Here is an 18,599-nt window from a genome sequence, read left to right on the forward strand (position 1 = left end):
TTTATTTAAAAGAAAAGTTTGTATTCATTGCAGCATCACACATTTAACTTTACACCTGCTAAATATTATTATAGATAATTATATATATATATATATATATACATACAGTGTATATATATATATATATATATATATATATATATATATATATATATATATATATATATATGTGTATGTGTATGTGTGTGTGTGTGTGTGTGTGTGTGTGTGTGTGTATGTATGTATGTATGGATAGATATACACACACATACAAACTGAGGTAGAAAAGAAGATCTTATAGCAGAGATAATTTAGTTGTCGTCATGAAAATGAACAGTTCGTGGTTTCTGAGTTTGCAGATCAAATACAGTTAAGGCAAATGAAACAAAGTTCAACATTGTAAAAGACATCGTGGTAAATTGATTGCAGCATTAGTCTGTCAAGTTAAACGCCCATTAATCTGCAGGAAAAGTGGCTTGAGTGTTTTTGTTGGGACCACAGAACCACAAGCTCTTTAAATCATTGGAAAAGGTCCCAGGCCTTGTATTTGTGAGAAAAAAGTATAATTCTTGATTGGAAAGCTGAGGAGCTGTGAAGCATTTTTAAAAAGGGATGTTGGATTGAGTTTGGGCTGAAATGAAGCATCTTTGACCACTTTTAGGGATTAGTTGAGACTAGAGGAGCGAGTTCCCTAAATCTCTCGACCAAAAGCACTAATTATACCCTGATGAGTTGTATCCCTTACAGGCAGGTTAATCAAGCAAAACTGCTGCAAAGTAAGTGACAGTGAGAACAGGTCATTAGAGAGGCAGGGTGGAAGTGGGTCTACACCCTTAAATCAAACAAGCTGGAAAATACTTGTAAAAAGAAAATAAAAAAGCAATCATTCTTACATTATTTCTTCGCACACAAAATGAGCCCAGGATAGTTCACAGTTTGTCTCATCAGCTTCCTTTTGATACATTAGTTTGCATCTATTTCTACATTTTAGGCCTATAAAACAGTTTTTATTGCTTTGTAATGTCGGCATTCCCTTTTGCAGCAGTTTAAAAGGCATTTTGGGAACGAGGATGTGAAATGATGAAGCATTTCAGTTGCTGTTTTGCCCAGTTTCTCCTCTGAGGGGCTGTGGCTTTTCAGTCCAAAGTTCTCCAGACGTTCTCTCAGGGGACAAGCCGCGGAGATCCTGAAGGCAGCGTACCAACATCTTTTTCATTCCTGCATTCACACCAGATCATCTCAGGGATTATTATGGTTTACATCCTTACCTTCTATGCACTGAAATACCTCTGCATCTCTGCAATGGTTCAAAAACATGATGCATCTTAGAGTGAGAAATTTGCAAATCTATCTTAATCTTTCTTTGAGGAACGTTATCTTTCAACGTTTCAAGGATTTGTGACCCATTTATTCACAAACTTTAGCCTTACTGATTTGGATGCTACGTCTGTACCAAATCATGAATACAGTCACCTGTTGACATTGTCTGCCTGACATAACACAATTATTTAGTGCTGCTATCTGAGCCACTGTCCAAGCTTGTTTGTAGCAGGTCTGACATGCGGCTGTTTTTTTATATCAACTAAGAAAATGAAAAAAACCTGAAATATCTTGAATTCATACTGTGTTTTTGTTGCATTTAAAAAAAATGAATTAAACACTTTGTGCCAAATTGTACTTCAGAACACGCTGCTCATATAGGCATTGAAAAAGACAGTCAGGAATTAAGTGAACAGATAAAGTTAATTACAAATACTTTGCTATTTTCCTCTTCACACGGGTTCTTTGAGGACCAGGTGCTAGTTTCCTGTCAGCCGGACATCAGAGTTAGTGTAAGGTAACGGTGAAAGCCCTCTGGAGTGGTTACATATCACTTTCATTAGATCTGATTAACATCATGGAGGCTGTGAAGGGGTGGTCTTTGATGTTTGCTCTGCATATCCCCCCTTTTTGCTCGACAGTGGAATCTAATCTTGCCACCCCGCTCTCATTTCCCCCTTGACCTCTTTATACTCCTTCCAGATCGGTGATTGATTAATACTCAGCAACAATCCAAAAAATGTTTTTTTTTTGCATATTTGTACATTTCATGTGTCTTTGTTTTCACCTGTAAGGATGTTTAGTCATGTTAAAATAAGGATTGCACTTCAGAGATCTGAAAAAAATGTGTTTCTATATTTTAGAAGGTAAGATCTTTTTATTATAAAGCCTTACTAGTTGCATTATCATTAGCAGTAAAACAGCAAAGAAGTGCATAGAGCCTATTTGCAGAAATGTCTTACAATGAGTCTTTCATGAAGTTGAGATGTCACAACTGCACGGCTGCTGTCTTGAGCCATGTGGCTTGCCTTTTATTTATCTTTCTTGTCTTTGCTGAGATTTCCACGCAGGAATAGCAGAGCCGTTGTCCTGGGAGGGACAGGTTGAGCTCTAGGAAGCTGCAACAAAAACAGCTGTTTTAGAATAGGATCTAGAAAGTTGGGGTGGAGATGTGGCAGAATTACCAAAAAGTGTTTTTTGACTGAAAGCTTGAAAAACCTGGAGATATGTAAGATAAGACTTTATTTATCCCAGGGTGGGGAAATTGACTTGTCACAGCAGCAAGTGAAGACACAATATGCTCAAAAAGGGTGTTGAATTAAAATGTTAGCCGTTGTCAGATTTGTATTCATTCTAAGTGATGTTCTAACAGTCGTGCATTTCTCTTGTCATTCCAGGAAAGACCAGCACTTGCTGTCCTCTGTAAACTGCTGGTATCTAGTTCTCAGTCAAACAAGACGTGAGAGCCGAGACCATGCTACCCTCAGCGACCTCTACATCAACAATGTTATTGTGCGCCTGGCCCAGATCAGCGAGGATGTCATCCGCTTGTTCAAGAAGGTCGGTGAAGTTATCATCCCTCCATCTTTGTTAGCGACTGCTGCTTTCTTTTTCGCTGGTGCACAAAAAAACAAGCATCAAGCAAGCGTCCATAAGCTTCCATTGGCTGAGAAACTACTTGAATGTCTTCTCTGTTGTAACCTGGGGTCTACATTTTTAGAATGCAAAAAAGTTGTGAAAATTCAAGGATGCAGTTGTATGAGAAACTGACCAGTCCAAAGCTTTTTCCTGTTTTCAAAATGTTTTTGACATGTCTCTCAGAGCCTGCGTAGAAGGTAATGAGCAACACTCATTTCAGTCACATTTCAGCCTTAAATCAAGTCTTGCCACTCTCCTGTAAGGTTGTGCTGTCATGTTTATTTCTGCTTCAAAACATACTAGAAAAGATCTTTCATTCCTCCACCTCTCTACTTTCTTTAAACAATTGTTGGTTCTTTATTTACCCTGTGATTCAGTGCAGCAATTAAACAGATGGGTGAGTTCTTAAATTCCACCTGAAATGTTATTCAGATTAAAAGTGGACTGATTAGGGTGGATATTGTCATTTATTGCCTTTCAGTCAGTCAGCTGTCACAATGAAGTTTCCAAAGCTTTCTTAATGATAAAACACTTTTTGGGTGTCCAGACTCTGATCTATCGATTCTCATTTTATAGGCATAGATAGAATTAATGGGGGGAGGGTGAATATTACTTAAACCATCTCCATAGATTAAATATGATATGTCAAATCTATCTGTCTCTTACATTTTACAAGTATTTTACAAGTTTCAGTGGCATTGGCATGAAAAAAAAAGACAATGAGCGAGTAGTTTGTTCCTTTGATATAAAAAAACCCCAAAAACATCTATAACTCAGAAACAGTGCCTTCATTGTGTGTAAGATTAATATGCATGCCAGTGTTTTTGCTGACAATTGAGACATAAATATCCACATTTTCCACATTGGAGACAGTGACTATCCCTGGATTATATTGCTTACATTCCTGCAACGGGACCTCATGCAGTCCTGCAGCGTACAAGGTTTACATTTGGTTCATTGACTTTAGTTTGACCTTCGTGCCCTGACTAGCATTAGCAAGCTTTCACGTTGTCTTGGTAAGCTGTCTGGGTGTTGCATGATGTGCAAAGTACGAAAACAAAATGAAGTTGAGACCCCCTTGGCTCCAAACTCTACAACCCCTGCTAGTGTGAGCAACATCTGGCTCCCCGTCAGCACATAGCATGGATAACTGAGGTCTTATCCAAACATTGGAACCCCGTTTTCACCTTGCAGGCTTTCCTGTAGGTGAGCAGTACTCTGCTTACGGGGCTTCACTCCACTTTCTCTGGATGCCTTTGCCAGAGCTGAGAACCGAGAAACACCAGATGCCCGCAGGTAGCTGCTTTCACGTCTGAAAGTATAAATGGATGACTCTGATCGCTCAAGCTGGTGGACTTATTGCAAGACAGGGAATAATTTATGTAAAATATTTTCAGGCAGCACTGGAGAAAATTAGAAATTATCAACCTAAATGAATGAGCTCTGGCTGAATGTGGGAAAAGGTTGTAGAGGACAAAAATAAGTCAATAAAGGTAGCACAACTAGTTGATGGATTTCCTGGACACGAATCATGTTAATAATATACATCATGAGTTGTCGTATTTACTTTGGTGTTTGGTATGATTCAAATGCATGTCTGGGGTTTATATTGGAACTAGTAATGTTGGGGAAAACTCTGTGGTTTCAGAGTTGTACTCTGTATTTCGCATTTGCACACATGACCATAAGCCGGACATCATTTGGTGAACTACAGATAAATCAAGGTTACAAATCCCTCTGGTTTGCATAACAAGAGGCCTTTCACAGGTGGCAGTCTCTAAAACGGATATATTTTATTTAAAGGGAATTATTATGTACAGCTTTAGTAACCACAGCAGTGGTGCTGTTGCCAACAAAATAACCTAACAATGTGAATAAAATGTGTTTTAATAAAAACATTCCAACTGATTTATTTCATAAAAAATAAGAGCCCCACAAAAATTCAATTACCACTTCGTCACAGTCTTGAAAGCTCTTGTAAAGAGGAAAACTCTCCAAAATGGCTTTGGCAAATACATGACGCACATTTCACTTACATTACACTTACTTAGCTCAATTTTTTTAAAGGCAGTTCTATGCGTTAAAAATGTAAAGGTAATACCGTCCTAAAATGTTCTCACTTAGTTTCATCTGTATGAAGTTTAAATGGTTAAAACAAATGAACAAATATTAAATGAAACCTTGTTCACATGGAAGGTGAAAAAAAAAGACGTAACTATCTAACTAGAAATCGATCAGATTACCTCGCCGTGGTGTAATTCCCTCTGAATTTGTGCAAAACCACCAACTATGTGGTAGTATTACTATTATTACTGTAACCAAAGGGTGTATCATTTTCAGTTGCTGAGGAGATTTTCAGTTTTCAGTTTTTTTCAGTTTTCAGATGTTGAACTGTTCTTCCTCCAAACTTCAAGTGCGGTTGCATTTAAAAAGTCTCTGCTTGCATTGAGATCATCTCTGCTTTAAATATAAAATACATTTCTGCTGTTAGACTCTGTCCTGCATCCACACATCTCCTGCTTGCCTGTTTGAACTCTTCTCTTTCATTTGGTCTTCTTCTTCATGCTTGATAAACTTCTGCTTATTTTTCTCTGTTGACTTACATGCAATACAACCCGATCAATGTCCAATGGGAGTCCAGTGGTGATGCTGCAGCTCACTTACAAGTGCACTCATCTTTCTTCACAGCATCTCCCCCATATGGTTACGGGCAGGTTAACTGACCTCAAGAGATCCCACACAACTTTATTTTTAACACACTGCAGTTTTTTTTTTAATAGTATTGATTCACAACAAAAGATCAGTATGCTGCTGTCGCAGGAACATGAAGCTGCTTGGAGATGATCTTCTAGTCTAGTCCACTCTCATTTGCTCTCTCTGGTCCATGTTCAGTGTGGCTAACATGATACCAAACAGCAGAGTGATGACTTTTAGCCTTTTAAATAGTCAAACTGACTGACTGAAGATTCAAGACACCTGTGATGCTAATTACAGGACAATTTCAGCTTAACATGTCACAAGGATCAGATTATTATATATTTTTATATACGTTTTTTTCAAAGGTACAAATTTACCAGTCAAGGCTAGTTGCATTAATTTAATTAGTTATTTTTATTTTATAATGATTTTGTTGGACCGTAATTCAAAAGCAATATCTGATTTTCATTAGCTTATTTTCAGTAAATTATTTTTATTATTACGTTTGTCAGTTTTAGGTTATTTCAGTGACCATTTCAGGCTTTTCTTTCTTTATTGGAAAGGTACCAACAAATGTATGTGTGTGCAAAGTTAAGCATCCCAAGAAAACAATTTGCAGTGTTTGAACCAATTATCAACAGAAAAATCCCACCATTTTTTTTTCTTTTTCAGATTTGTCTTTCATCTGTTAAGAGGCTGATCAGAGTTTAATGGCTCTTTACAGAACTGCAGGAATGATAATTGTCTTAAATGATTTAGTTATTAGAATTTACATTAGGTTTGCCAGTCACAAATATACAAACGACTGCATATGCTGGGAAATAAGCCTGTTAAATAGCCTGTTAGGATATGACCTCTCACAGTTCTTACTGTGTGTTGCATCACAGTTGTGCACTTGCTGGATTTGCTGGATACGCCCTCCCTGCTCCCTATAAACCTCTGCAGTGCATGCTGCAGTCTGTGTCACCTCAGAGCCGTTGATGCATACAGATGCTGTTCACCAGCTGCTGGAAACCCTCTTAGGATTTATTCTAATTGTGTCATGTCTTTTCATCAGCATACAGTAGCAGGCAGAGAGGAGTCTCAGTATTGATTAATAAAAATATTCCTTCTGTTCACATTAACACAACAGCAGATTTGGATGGAAGATTAATTATAGTCAATGCTTCCATCAATTGCAATGTATTCACTTGTGTCATAGTTTATGGCCCAAATAATTATATTCATTCCTTTTTTTCATAACCTTTTCTCATCTCATCAACAGATTTGACAAACATAATTATTGCAAGAGATTTTAACACCATCATTCATCCAAAACTAGATTACTCAATTTCACAGACTTCCAGAAATTAGCAATCAACTGAAAACCATTAAAGAATACATGAACCACTTCAGACTTGGTAATAGTTGGAGAATATACTCAGCGAGAGAATATACTTTTTATTCCTCCATCCATCAGTCTTCTTCCCAAATTGATTTTCTTTCTCTTTAGAAATTCCATTTCCTAATATATGACTAAAACTACAATCCACCCAATTGTAATTAGTGACCACACCCCCATTTCCATCACACTAAAAATCCTAACACCATTTAAGCCTAATAAAAGATAGTTCTTCAACACCTCACTTCTACAAGACCAAAGGTGAGTAGGCTTTCTTTCTGGAGAGGAATGACCTTCAAAACACCTCACCATAATTACCGTGGGAAAGTGGGAAAGCATATATTAGAGAAAAAATAATAACATCCAGTATCCAACACATCAAAATAAAAATGTCAACAAACGGAAAGTGACCAGAAGGATTTCCATCAGAATTTTAAAAACATTAGCAAATATTATCACCATTTTTTTTACAGATTTGTACCTGAAATTCATGCCACGTGTACAATTCCCCCACAAATGAATACAGCAGTTATGGCAATTATTCTAAAACCCAATAAGGGTCTATGGGGTGGCTCAGGGGCCACGCTGAGTTGGCCAGGAGTTCGTCACTATCCTCCCCCCACTCCCCTGCCCACTCTGGCACTCCTTTTAATGATTCACCTATCCTAATCACTTAGTTTGTGTTTACAGGGTGTGGTAGCTGTCACACATACTGTTTTCCAATTAGAAAGGTAGAAAACAGACTAAATTCACATCAACGCCACCTAACATGGTTAGGGTTTAGGGTTCTGAGGCTACTTGGCACTGACAAGCCTGGAGGGGGTGTAGACATCTGGGGTGGAAGTGGTGGCTTTTTCCTCCCTCCTTTCTCCTAACCCTCTCTCGCCTGCCATGGTTGGGATCTTGGCTCCTGGTGGGTGGTGGCGGGATGAGTTGACCCTGGGACCTGGAGGGCAGTTGTGCTGTGGTGGGGGAATGCAGGGGATTGTGGCGGGCGTCCCTACGATTACCGGTATCCATGGAGGTCTGGCCGGGTAGATGGTTCCTGATGGACTGCAGAGCGCCAACGCACAAGTACCAACTGATTCAGCCTGAAGTTTTGGTTGAACTTGTGTTGAAGGTCCACATAACTTCTATTTGTGTATCTTCAGCTCTGACCATTTCAGCTCTTGCACAAATCAGGGGTTACATTCAACATAACCACAAAAAATTATACACTTTTTTACACACATCAAACCACACTACATACACACCGATACATCATCAATAAGACACACGACATCCACCACAATCTGCTGTCTGTCATGCTGTACGTCTCTGTCTGGGATTTTAGTCCCTTTTTGACATAATTTGTCTCAGGTTCAAAAATAAAGTTTGTTAGATTAGACTTTCAACAAGGTTGGTTTCACCTTAAATCTCACATATGCACATGAAAACTTACATCTGCTGCTGGATCAAATTGCATATGTACAAAACAGGGTTTCTATTGCCAGGCTCAGCACTAACCCACTTATGCAGACAGTTGTAAAATAATTTAAAAAAATCAAAGGATGTATCCTAATTATCACGTTCACTTCAATGCGTGTTTCAGCAGGATTTGTTTCTTGTGCTCAGGATACAACAAATCCCCTGTGTTACTAAGGTAACTTTTGTTCCTAATGAGCCCATTTCATGATTGAGTTTGAGGAAGAAGTGTAGAAAGGCTGTTTTATTAGTTCCCCTTCCATTGATAATTAGCTTAGTTTCTGACTCAGCAGTTGCAGGTTTTTTCAAGCACAGTTATTGGAGCTGAAGAGGGCGTTGGCAAGAATGCTAACTTTGATCTATCTGTGACTCTCTGAACTGTGGGTTTGAGTTGGCACATGTGTGTGTGTGTGTGTGTGTGTGTGTGTGTGTGTGTGTTTGTGTGTGCATAACTCATGCTGTGACAAGAATATACACTCTCTTTCAGTTTTTATGTATCAAGATATGCTGTAATAGAAGAATAAACTGGTCCTTATCAGGTCTTAGTTAGGTTAAAGTGACTTCACTTTGATTTATATATTACAGTATGTGTTACATTGTTTCATTATTCATTGATAAAAAACTGAGCCTTAATATAGAAGCCGTGTGTGAAAAAATTAAACATAACATTATAGCTTCCATGACAATTAAGAGGGTGTGAATCAACAAGATGCTGCTTATCAAAAGCAATGAACTAATCGCTATAAAGTGTAAGAACAGTTTTGCCAGTGTGTGTTGTTCATAGCTCTCAGGTGTGTCTTAACACAATCCCAAAGAGAAAAGATATTCAATTTTCAATCCAATAAAATTGTATTATGTGGCATCTATTCCAATACAAGTTGTCTCTACCTGCTTTCCAGAAAGCCAGTGCTGAGAAATTATTACATAAACAATGGCAGGTAAAAACTCCCCTTGTGGGAGAAAAGCCTTAAGCCAAACAGTGGTAAGAAAAACTCCCCTGTAGGAGGGAAGAAACCTTGAGCAGGACCTGGCTCATAAGGGGGGACCCTCCTGTCGAAGGCCAGCTGGGTACAGCAGGAAAAGAGAGACCAGAAAGGGAGGATGACGAACAGAGACAGGGACCAATATAATGTCAACGGTACAAATGATAAGATATATTAATGTTAATTATCAGTTAGCTGGAGAACTAAGAGTTCTATGTACATGTGAGCAATACATTGCTCATATCTGGTCTACTACAGAGACGACTATTTAAACAGGTGTAGACAGAAGACACTGAGGGGGTCAGAGGATTTGCAGATCAGGATGTCAGTAGGTATCCAACAGAGACATTTATATAGGCAGATTGGAGGTAAACACTGGGATGATCAGAGGGTAGTATTGCAGGGCAGCATGCAGCTCCTGAGGCTCTGGCCTGCAAATGTGCACGGATGAGAAAAGAAGGGGGCAGACCAGCACAACAAACTACAAAAACAATGGAGAACAATTATGGTAATGAGATTAAAAAAGGTATAGAAAAACGGGTGAGGGGCACCGCTCAGTGGATCATGCTGGTGTCCCCCTGCAGCGTAGGCCTATAGCATCTACAACGAAGCTATGTTTAAGACCAGCTGAGTCTTGTCCTGTAGCTGCAGCTATGACTACTGGCCCTAACACACTAGAGTTTACAATAACTATAGTTTTACTACACATTTTAAGTTTGGTTTTAAAGGTGGAGGTGGTGTCAGCCTCCATAACCCAAGTTAGAAGTTGGTTCCATAGTAATGGTTCCTGATAGCAGAACGCCCGTCCTCCAAATCTACATTTGGATACTCCAAGAACTACGAGTTAACCTGCACTCTGAGAACGGAGAGCTCTATTAGGAACATAAGGCGCTATCAGATTGTGAAAATATCGCAAAGCTAGGCCTTTTTGGGCTTTATATGCAAGTAATACAATTTTGAATTGGATTATACATTTTTAGGGGTAGCCAATGGAGGGAGGCTAACACTGGAGAGACGTGGCCTTTCTTGCTGATTCCTGTCAGCACTCGCACTGCCGCATTGTGGATCAGCTGGAGCCCATTCAGCAATTACTTGAACATCCTACTAATAATACATTACAGTAATGTAGCCTAGAAGAAACAAATGCATTAATTAGTTTTTCAGCATCATCCTGGGAGAGGATGCTACTAATCTTTGTGATATTATGGAAATGAAAAACCAGCAGTAACTTTAGAGAAATAATTGTTCCTGAACAGCAATTTGGAGGTCTCATTGTCTCATTGTCTGGAGGTAGAGGCGGTGGGCTGGTCTGGTAGTTCTAGCGTGGATGGACATGTATCTTGTTCCTGGGTGCAGCAGGTGGATTAGGTGACATGCTGGGTGTGACCAGTCATGAAGAATGGTGCACAGTTCCTTTGCCGCTTCCTTCATTGCTTTCTGTTTTCTGCTCCAGTTTCCTCTTAGGAGGAGGCGTTTTAGCCTGTAAGTGCCCAAACTACACATTAGATGTAAAAAAAAAAAAAGAAAAAAAAGGCTTTTATCAGCTAGCCTTCATTTGCATGTTGGTTGATGTAAAATGTAAAATTCACCACAAAGGATGGTTGAAAAGATGACTGTGTACAATTTCTCTTGTGTAAGTGCACAGAAATGTGATAATGATGAATGAAAAAGAGCCTATCAAAAATAACTAAAAGTCTGGATAGGCAACATGTAAAATGAACCAAACAGCAATTCAGTTGTGAACATTGCTTTGCAGACATATTTCTTCAGTAATGAGCAAGCAGAAACACAAAAAAAAATGTGGCTGTTTCAAGGTGTTGTTACGATTCTTCACATTTGCATTTCCTGTTAGTAAATATTTTATCCACCTGTACTTTGGAAAAATTAATTTAGCCTATTTAAATAATTGTCCGTGTAGTATAGTCCTGTCCTGTTTAGCTGCTACAATGGAAAATGTAGAAGCCTTGTTATATTTTTTCTCTACCAGTTTTGCCAGACTTCAATCCATTATTTGTTAAGATATCTTTTCTACGACTTACCAAAGTCTCAGTGTCAGCATAATTGACACAATTTGTTGCATCAGGTCACTGCTGACAAATATAATTTGTCTTCTCACTGCTGTTTTTCCTTCTCGCTATTTTTCAGAGCAAGGACATTGGGATCCAGATGCACGAGGAGCTGGTGAAGGTGACAAATGAACTCTACACTGTAAGTAATGGACTGCATCTCCTGCAGATTGATCTCTCACACCTCACTTCCTCACTGAGATCATTTAACTTTATATTCTTATACTTTTTCAGACACAATTTTCATGATTTTCTTTTGCTTTTGGGGTCATCTGTCATTCTCCCTCCGTTTAGGGATTGTTGAAAACTCTACCTCTAAGTGTGGGTTTTGTTTCTCATCCTTCAAATTTTATTTCTTCTCTTTCTTCTTTCATTTAAAGCTGTTGAAGGGAATACAGAGGAAGCGTTTTAATTCTTCGATTGAATGTTGTTTCATCTGACAGATCTTAGAAAAATAAGCAAACTCCCACTTTGCTACTGTCAGCATGCTGGGCGTGTTGAAAATTGTAAATGTCACAAGCAGAGATGTGGATTCATTGCTACACTATCATCATGCCAGGATTTCTCTGGAGTTGCCTTCATTATGTTTCTCCTGATGTTACGCTGCAATATGTGGTGCATGAAAATTGATGCTTTTGTTTTTGTCTCTTCTGCCTTTATTAGTCTCAAGGTTAAAAAGGAAATATGTTCAGAGCCTGTTTTACAATTATATGTCAGTATAAAAGAGGGATTTTTTAATCTTGTTTTCAAAACGTGATTAAACTATCACTAAAAGCAGACAGATGAGTATTGAAAATTGATGATGAAAAGTAACTCATGGGAGAGTTTTGGACTCGGATCACTTCCACGTCTGCAGGCTCCTTCAGATCTGATCTTGTTGACGATTCAGAGCTGCGAAGTATCTTTTGTAATGCACGCACAACTTTTTCATTTGTTACAAAGCATTTATATAACTGAGGGAGAGCGTGAACAGCTTTTAAGGAGAAATAAGAAACAGATACATCATGTGCATCTGGTTTCCCCGACCATGGACTCGCTGATCCATTTGAGACCACTTTTTCAAACTCTGCTACTTTGTTGTGTCGGATGCCATCACCATGCTTTGTTGTGGATAGGGACATTGTTTTTATTTGTAAAATGTGCTCTGTTTGTCTCTGTAACAGAGACAAACAGAGCACATTTTACAGGTATGTCATCTAAGAAACCGACATAAAAGCAGTTTTTTTTTCCTCAAAGCATATTTTCTTTTTTTTCAGGCAGATCTTGTGTTATCCATCAGCTGCTTCCCACATGTTTCAATATCAAATAGAAAAGCTGACCGACATAATGGATACAAGTTTCCTGCCATACTTTATAGCTATAGTTTGATGGTTGTTTCTCCAAAGGATATCAGATAATAGGCATGTCATACAGTAGATACTATTTGAATAAAACAGTCATCGAAGTTGAAGATTGCTGAAGTTGCCTGGAGCTTTTCCAGTTTTAATCACTAAGCCTCCCTCCATATGAGCTTGTGGGAGTGGGAGTATCAGTCCTGCAGCAGTACAGTGTGATTTTATTCCTGACATACAGGAAATCCAGTTGTTTACAATCTAATTACTCAGCCTGTAGCAGTTATCTGTGTGCCAGTATTTGTCTGTGTATCATTGCTGACAAATAAAGTTGATGATGATGATGATGACTTCAGCAATCTTCAACTTCCCTAGGTGACACAGCAGAGATGGCAAACTTTCCTAATATGACTTCTTCACCTTTGCAGTGGTATTAGAGTCAAAATACCAAAGGACATTGTTGGAACCTCCCTGCACAAACCATCTGTAGAGTTGGACTCTGTAGTAAATGAGCTATGGCAGCAGGTTTAATCAAGTGCACATATACATGTCTTGAAAACTGAACAGAGTTGCAATGTTCTACACTCCTGATGATCTTTCTTCAAAAATGTTCCATATTCAGATATGTTTGCCATTCAGCCACTTTCCTCCTAGCGTATGTCTACAAATTAGTTTTATTCATCGTCTTCATCCTGGTTGCGTATAAGCTCAGAGGGTTTTTGTTTTCTTGCTCCTTGGCCTCAACTTCTGTCCATCTAAATGTGACACAGTTTGTGTAAGTTTTGTGAAGCTGCAGAGCCAAGGTGGAAGATTAATGTTGTATCAACATAAATGTGTCTCCCCATAACATTAATCACTTCAGGCAAAGGTCAATAAATGTCAATTCATGATTTTCACATGAAATCTTTAATACTTGTCTCCCCACTCTGCCTTTGATTTTTTTGGTGTCCATCAGCCATCAGATTCAAAGTTTGTTTGTTGTTTGTGTATAATTCAAGTAATTACTTGAATCAATTTTGGTTAAACTGAAATGAGGTACAGAAGAAAAGCGAGGGGGGCCAAAGTATCCATCGCTTCCTGAGTTTTAGTTGAGTTTTTTTCCCCCTGGCTTCTGGTTCTGTTAATTTCCTGCTACAAAGACTTAATATCCCTCCCACGATCAATAAATATTAGGTTTATCTCATCTCCCTGATCTTTCACCTTGTGTCTCACGTCTACTCTTCAGTCTCACATTCTGTTATTCTTCTGTTAATAACAACGCTGCCTGTGACGCTCGGTCTGAGATGAAGGGCGTACCTCTGAACTATTCATTTCTCTAGTCTGTCTCATATTGTTTTCCCGATGCTTCAGGACCACAGTGTACATCAGTTCATTTATGCCGTACCAAATCCTAATAAAGTCACACATGGTGCCTCTGCTTTGTTTTGAGGTTGGTTTTGTGCCACACATTTGTGCAGTATTGAAGCTTATCTGGTGGTACATAGTGGCCCAAGACCTTTGTGAGGCTTTTTACTTTTTTTTTCTTTGATCTAACATAGTTTCCGTAGATGTCCTTTGAAGGACAATCATAATTGAAACACTTTGTATTGAGATCAAAATTCAGAATCTGTAACCAAGAAATCAAAATCTCTAACCGATTGTTCTCAGTCCCACTTTTTTTCTCGTGCCATCATGTTGTACTGATGCCCCTTTGTTGCTCGCTACTGCCACACGTGGCAGAAAGTGGTATTACGAGACTGGACAGCCCTGAGCTACAGTAGTTATTTTTCGGTAGATATCAGCCATTTACATAGTGTTTCAAAGTTATTTTGGGATATTTTAACCTACAATCTGGCCAATTGCCTGCATTTTTACTGCTGCTGAATGAGAGGCAGGCTTCCCCTAGGACAAGCCATCATTCTATCACAACCATACACCAGCAGAAATAATAGTTTTGGAGCTGCAGATATGACATTGCTGGAAGACCTTCATCTTTCTAACCAGGCATTGAATTTTCCTTGGTCGTTAAACAAAATTAGAAATTGAAAATGTTCTTTTTGTCACCGTTTGATATATTATACAGCCAGATGCCGTGCAAGCCCTTAAATCCCTGGAAAATTGAGTTTTTGTCTAGTGGATTTGTGCTACAGCGGACATTCAATAGGGGGATCTCCAGCCATTCTCTCACCGTGTGTTCTAAAAGAGACTGTTCAGGAGCTAAGCAGCCCAAGGCTGTTGTCAGAGGACGCGCACACCTCTTGTAGACACAGTCAAAGCTCAGTGTCCCTACAAATTACTTAGTGTGTTCAGCTACGGGTCCTTTAGTCAGATGGTTCAAAGTTACATAAAAGTTAGTGCATTTAAAGAGGAGTTTGACTCCCTGGGGAGGAACAGAGCGGTAACATAGTTCCCGTTGTCCTGTAGAGACTGTTGTACATTGATCTCTTGCTCTGAAAACAGCCACGCGGTTGTTCTTGTTATTCAAGGAGTTCCTTCATGGCCTTTTGAGACTCTCTCAAACAGAATGGAGGATAGATAGAACCTATCGAAGTGTCATCGCTGGTAAATGTTTTTATCACATGGCTAGAGGTCAGTTGAAAATTACACTTGCAATCGATGCAACAGCAGGTTTTTTCACAAAACCTTCAAATTAGAAAACCCCTGCTATTCACATTCAGTGCCAAGTGAGTTGTACTTGTTTGATTGAAATAAAATAAAATAAAAACTTTTAACTGTGAAACGTCCTGAGAAATATCACTCAGGATGTGTTTGAAGGCGCAGTTCAAATCTGTTCTAGCACAAGGCTTGAAAGTAAATAAGAGGAGAGCCTTTCATCTAGCGTCAGTGATGTTACAATAGATTAAGGGTTCTTCTGTCTTGGGTTGCAATTGTTTCCTGACACTACAATATTGGTGAATAAAAAAGGTTTTCTTAATTTTGAAGATGCTGTTGCACCACAATATACTCAAATCTGCTGAATGCCTTGTCAAATTATTGCTTAATATGTGTGATTTTACTCATAAATATGATAAACAACACAGAAATAACTAGTGAGCGCCAAGTCCATCCCCTGCCAAAGTCTTTGCAGATTTCTTAAAAATCTCTGCAATCTTTCAGATTAGCACTAAAATTTTACGAGTTCTTTCTTAACTCCTTCTCCAACTCCTTCAAGTTTTCTGAAATTGAACTCAGTGGTATTCGGTCATCTTCTGGGCAAACAAACAGTTTTTCAGTTTTCTTTCTTGTTTTCACTCATCAATGGTTGTTAAATGGTTGCATAAAGATGAATTAGTTGTCACGTGGAACAATGAAAGATTTAACAATGAAACTAGTGAATGTTTGTAGAATAACGAGTTCTACAAACGAGTAACGAGGCCAAAGTTTGAGGGGAACATTACGTTCTAGCAGTAATACTATTATACTTTCAGATTTGTCTTTTCTGAAGTGGTTTGGAAACTTCTTGGAGCCTTCAAGTTTCAGTGCACACTTGATATCGTGCAATATGGCGATGATGACAAAATCACTGAACCTCTGTCTGCCTCTCGTCTTACAGGTGATGAAAACGTACCACATGTACCACACTGAGAGCATCAGTGCGGAGAGCAAGCTGAAAGATGCTGAAAAGCAGGAGGAGAAGCAGTTCAGCAAGTCCGGAGATCTCAACGTTAACCTCCTCCGCCATGAGGACCGCCAACCGAGACGAAGCACCGTCAGGAAAATAGAGAAGATGAAAGAGAAGGTTTGTGTACACAAAAGTGATGTTTGATTACGTTAACATTCGAATGTACGAGTACTGCATACATCCTGTATCATCAGTCTAGTGTTTAGGCTTAAAAAGAAAAACCCTGAAGGAGCTTCTCGTCAATATTTAATGCTGACGGGGTGAAGTTTACTTGGAAGGTGGAAGGGAGAGGTGCACAGCAGCGTGAAGCACTGCGTAAGTCTGCAGCCTGCTGAGCAATAACCCAGCATCCTTTCCAGCTCACGTACATTTCTAGTTTCTCTGCCAGCACTTTCAGGCTGTCAGTCTCTGGAGCATTCTGTACTTCAAATGCTACCGTGTGTTTCTTAGATCTAGCTTGCTCTGGAAGTTTTTTTAAAGGCCAATGAAGGAGCTCTCGTTATTTTTTCCCCCATTATTTTTCATTATCTTTTATGTGCAGGAAGTGAAAACACTGCAGTACAACAGTGTCTCTCGTGCCTCACTTTGTTAAGTTCAGTGAAAACTTCCTGCAGTGGGAGCCGCACATTATTTATAGGCATAACTAAGAGTTGTGCTTGATATTTGTCTTGTTATCTGCACCTTCACTCTACGCTTTCATCAATTACCCAGCCGGCAAACAAGTTTTTAAAAAGCAGGGAAAAAGTTCAAAGGTACTCTCTCCATCTCTGTTATGATTCCTTGTGAAATTTTACACACATGAACATGTTTGTTCTGACAAGAACGTGAAAACTGACAAAAGTAATAATGAATGATAATTCACCAATGAAAAATCAGACTCTGCAAGTGATTTGGGGTTCAACAGAATTATTCTAAAGAGCGAACTAATGAGGATGATGGTACGCTCAACTCAGCCACCGAGGCTTCTGACACCAGACAGCACATTTCGCTCCAGAATGCCTTGACTGACCATATTGCACAGTATTATTTTCTTTATAAGTTCCTTTTTCTGCACGTTACCTGTAAAGGAGACTCTCCCAGAAACTTCGTGGATCATCAAAATGCATTCCAACAAATTCCAGTCTGGCTTTTTTATGATTTGCTTTCAACAGTGGAGACCTCCTCTGCCGTCCACCTTGGCTCAGACTGTGCAGCGTAATGGGATCTGACACTGAAGCGCCTTGATCTCGGAATTCACTTTGAATCTCTTTGGAAGTTGTCCTGGACTCTTTGGTTTCCATTCGTATTATCCGTCTCTTCAATCTGTCGTTAGTTCCTCTTCCGGCCGCGTCCAGGAAGGTCGGCTACAGTCTCATGGACCCCAAACTCGTGAACTAAATTTGCAGCTGCACCAGGAACATCAAGCTGTTTGGAGATGGCTTCCTAGTATTAACCTTTACCAGGCTTATCTCTTCATTTCTTTCTGAATCTCCTCAGACAACTTTCTCTGGATCATGTTCAGAGTGGTGAACACCATGATGCCAAACGGCAGTGATGAATTTTTCATCCTTTAAATGTTGTTTATAATTCAATTCATGAATACTTTATCAATCCCTGGAGGGAGATTACTTGTTACAGTAGTCTTGACTGAAGTCTCTTCAAAGAGGTCATTGTAGAGGTTTATTGCTGTGGGCGGGAAGGATCTCCTGTAGCGGTCCGTGTTTCAGCAGACCTGAAAAAGCGCCTGACTGAAGACACATTGATGCTGAATCACAGTGTTCTGAAGAGGATGCTCAGGGTTGTTCATAATCTTCTTCATTTTATGAAGTATCCTCTATTGCATAATCAACTCCAGAGGCTCCAGAGCAGAGCCAGCCTTCTTTATCAGTTTGTTCAGTTCCTGTAGGTCATAGTGAATAACGTCACTCTGGTTACATTTTTTTTTTTTACTTTTTAACTAATGATTCTGTTGAACCTCAATTCAAAATCAGTGTTCAGTAAATTATTATTTATTATTGCTTTTGTTTGATTCAAGGTATTTCACTGTGCACTGTAATGAGTTTTGTCTTCATTATTCCAACAAATTTGTTCATGTCTTATTATACCAATATACACTCACCGGCCACTTAATTAGGTACATCCAGGTATAATTACATTTTA

General features: G+C 39.0%; 1 protein-coding gene across 2 annotated transcripts in view; it reads left to right on the forward strand.

Moving 5' to 3' along the window:
- The window catches only part of srgap3 (SLIT-ROBO Rho GTPase activating protein 3), a 60,492-nt gene that overhangs the window by 22,198 nt on the left and 19,695 nt on the right, over window positions 1–18,599 (forward strand). For both annotated transcript variants that reach the window (XM_061727104.1, XM_061727105.1), the window contains exons 3-5: window positions 2,697–2,859; window positions 11,608–11,670; window positions 16,392–16,577. In XM_061727104.1, the coding sequence (XP_061583088.1) occupies window positions 2,697–2,859; window positions 11,608–11,670; window positions 16,392–16,577 (412 nt within the window). The remainder of the gene's footprint in view (window positions 1–2,696; window positions 2,860–11,607; window positions 11,671–16,391; window positions 16,578–18,599) is intronic.

This window comes from Cololabis saira, chromosome 8, assembly GCF_033807715.1.
Source record: "Cololabis saira isolate AMF1-May2022 chromosome 8, fColSai1.1, whole genome shotgun sequence".
Classification (NCBI taxonomy): Eukaryota; Metazoa; Chordata; class Actinopteri; order Beloniformes; family Belonidae; genus Cololabis; species Cololabis saira.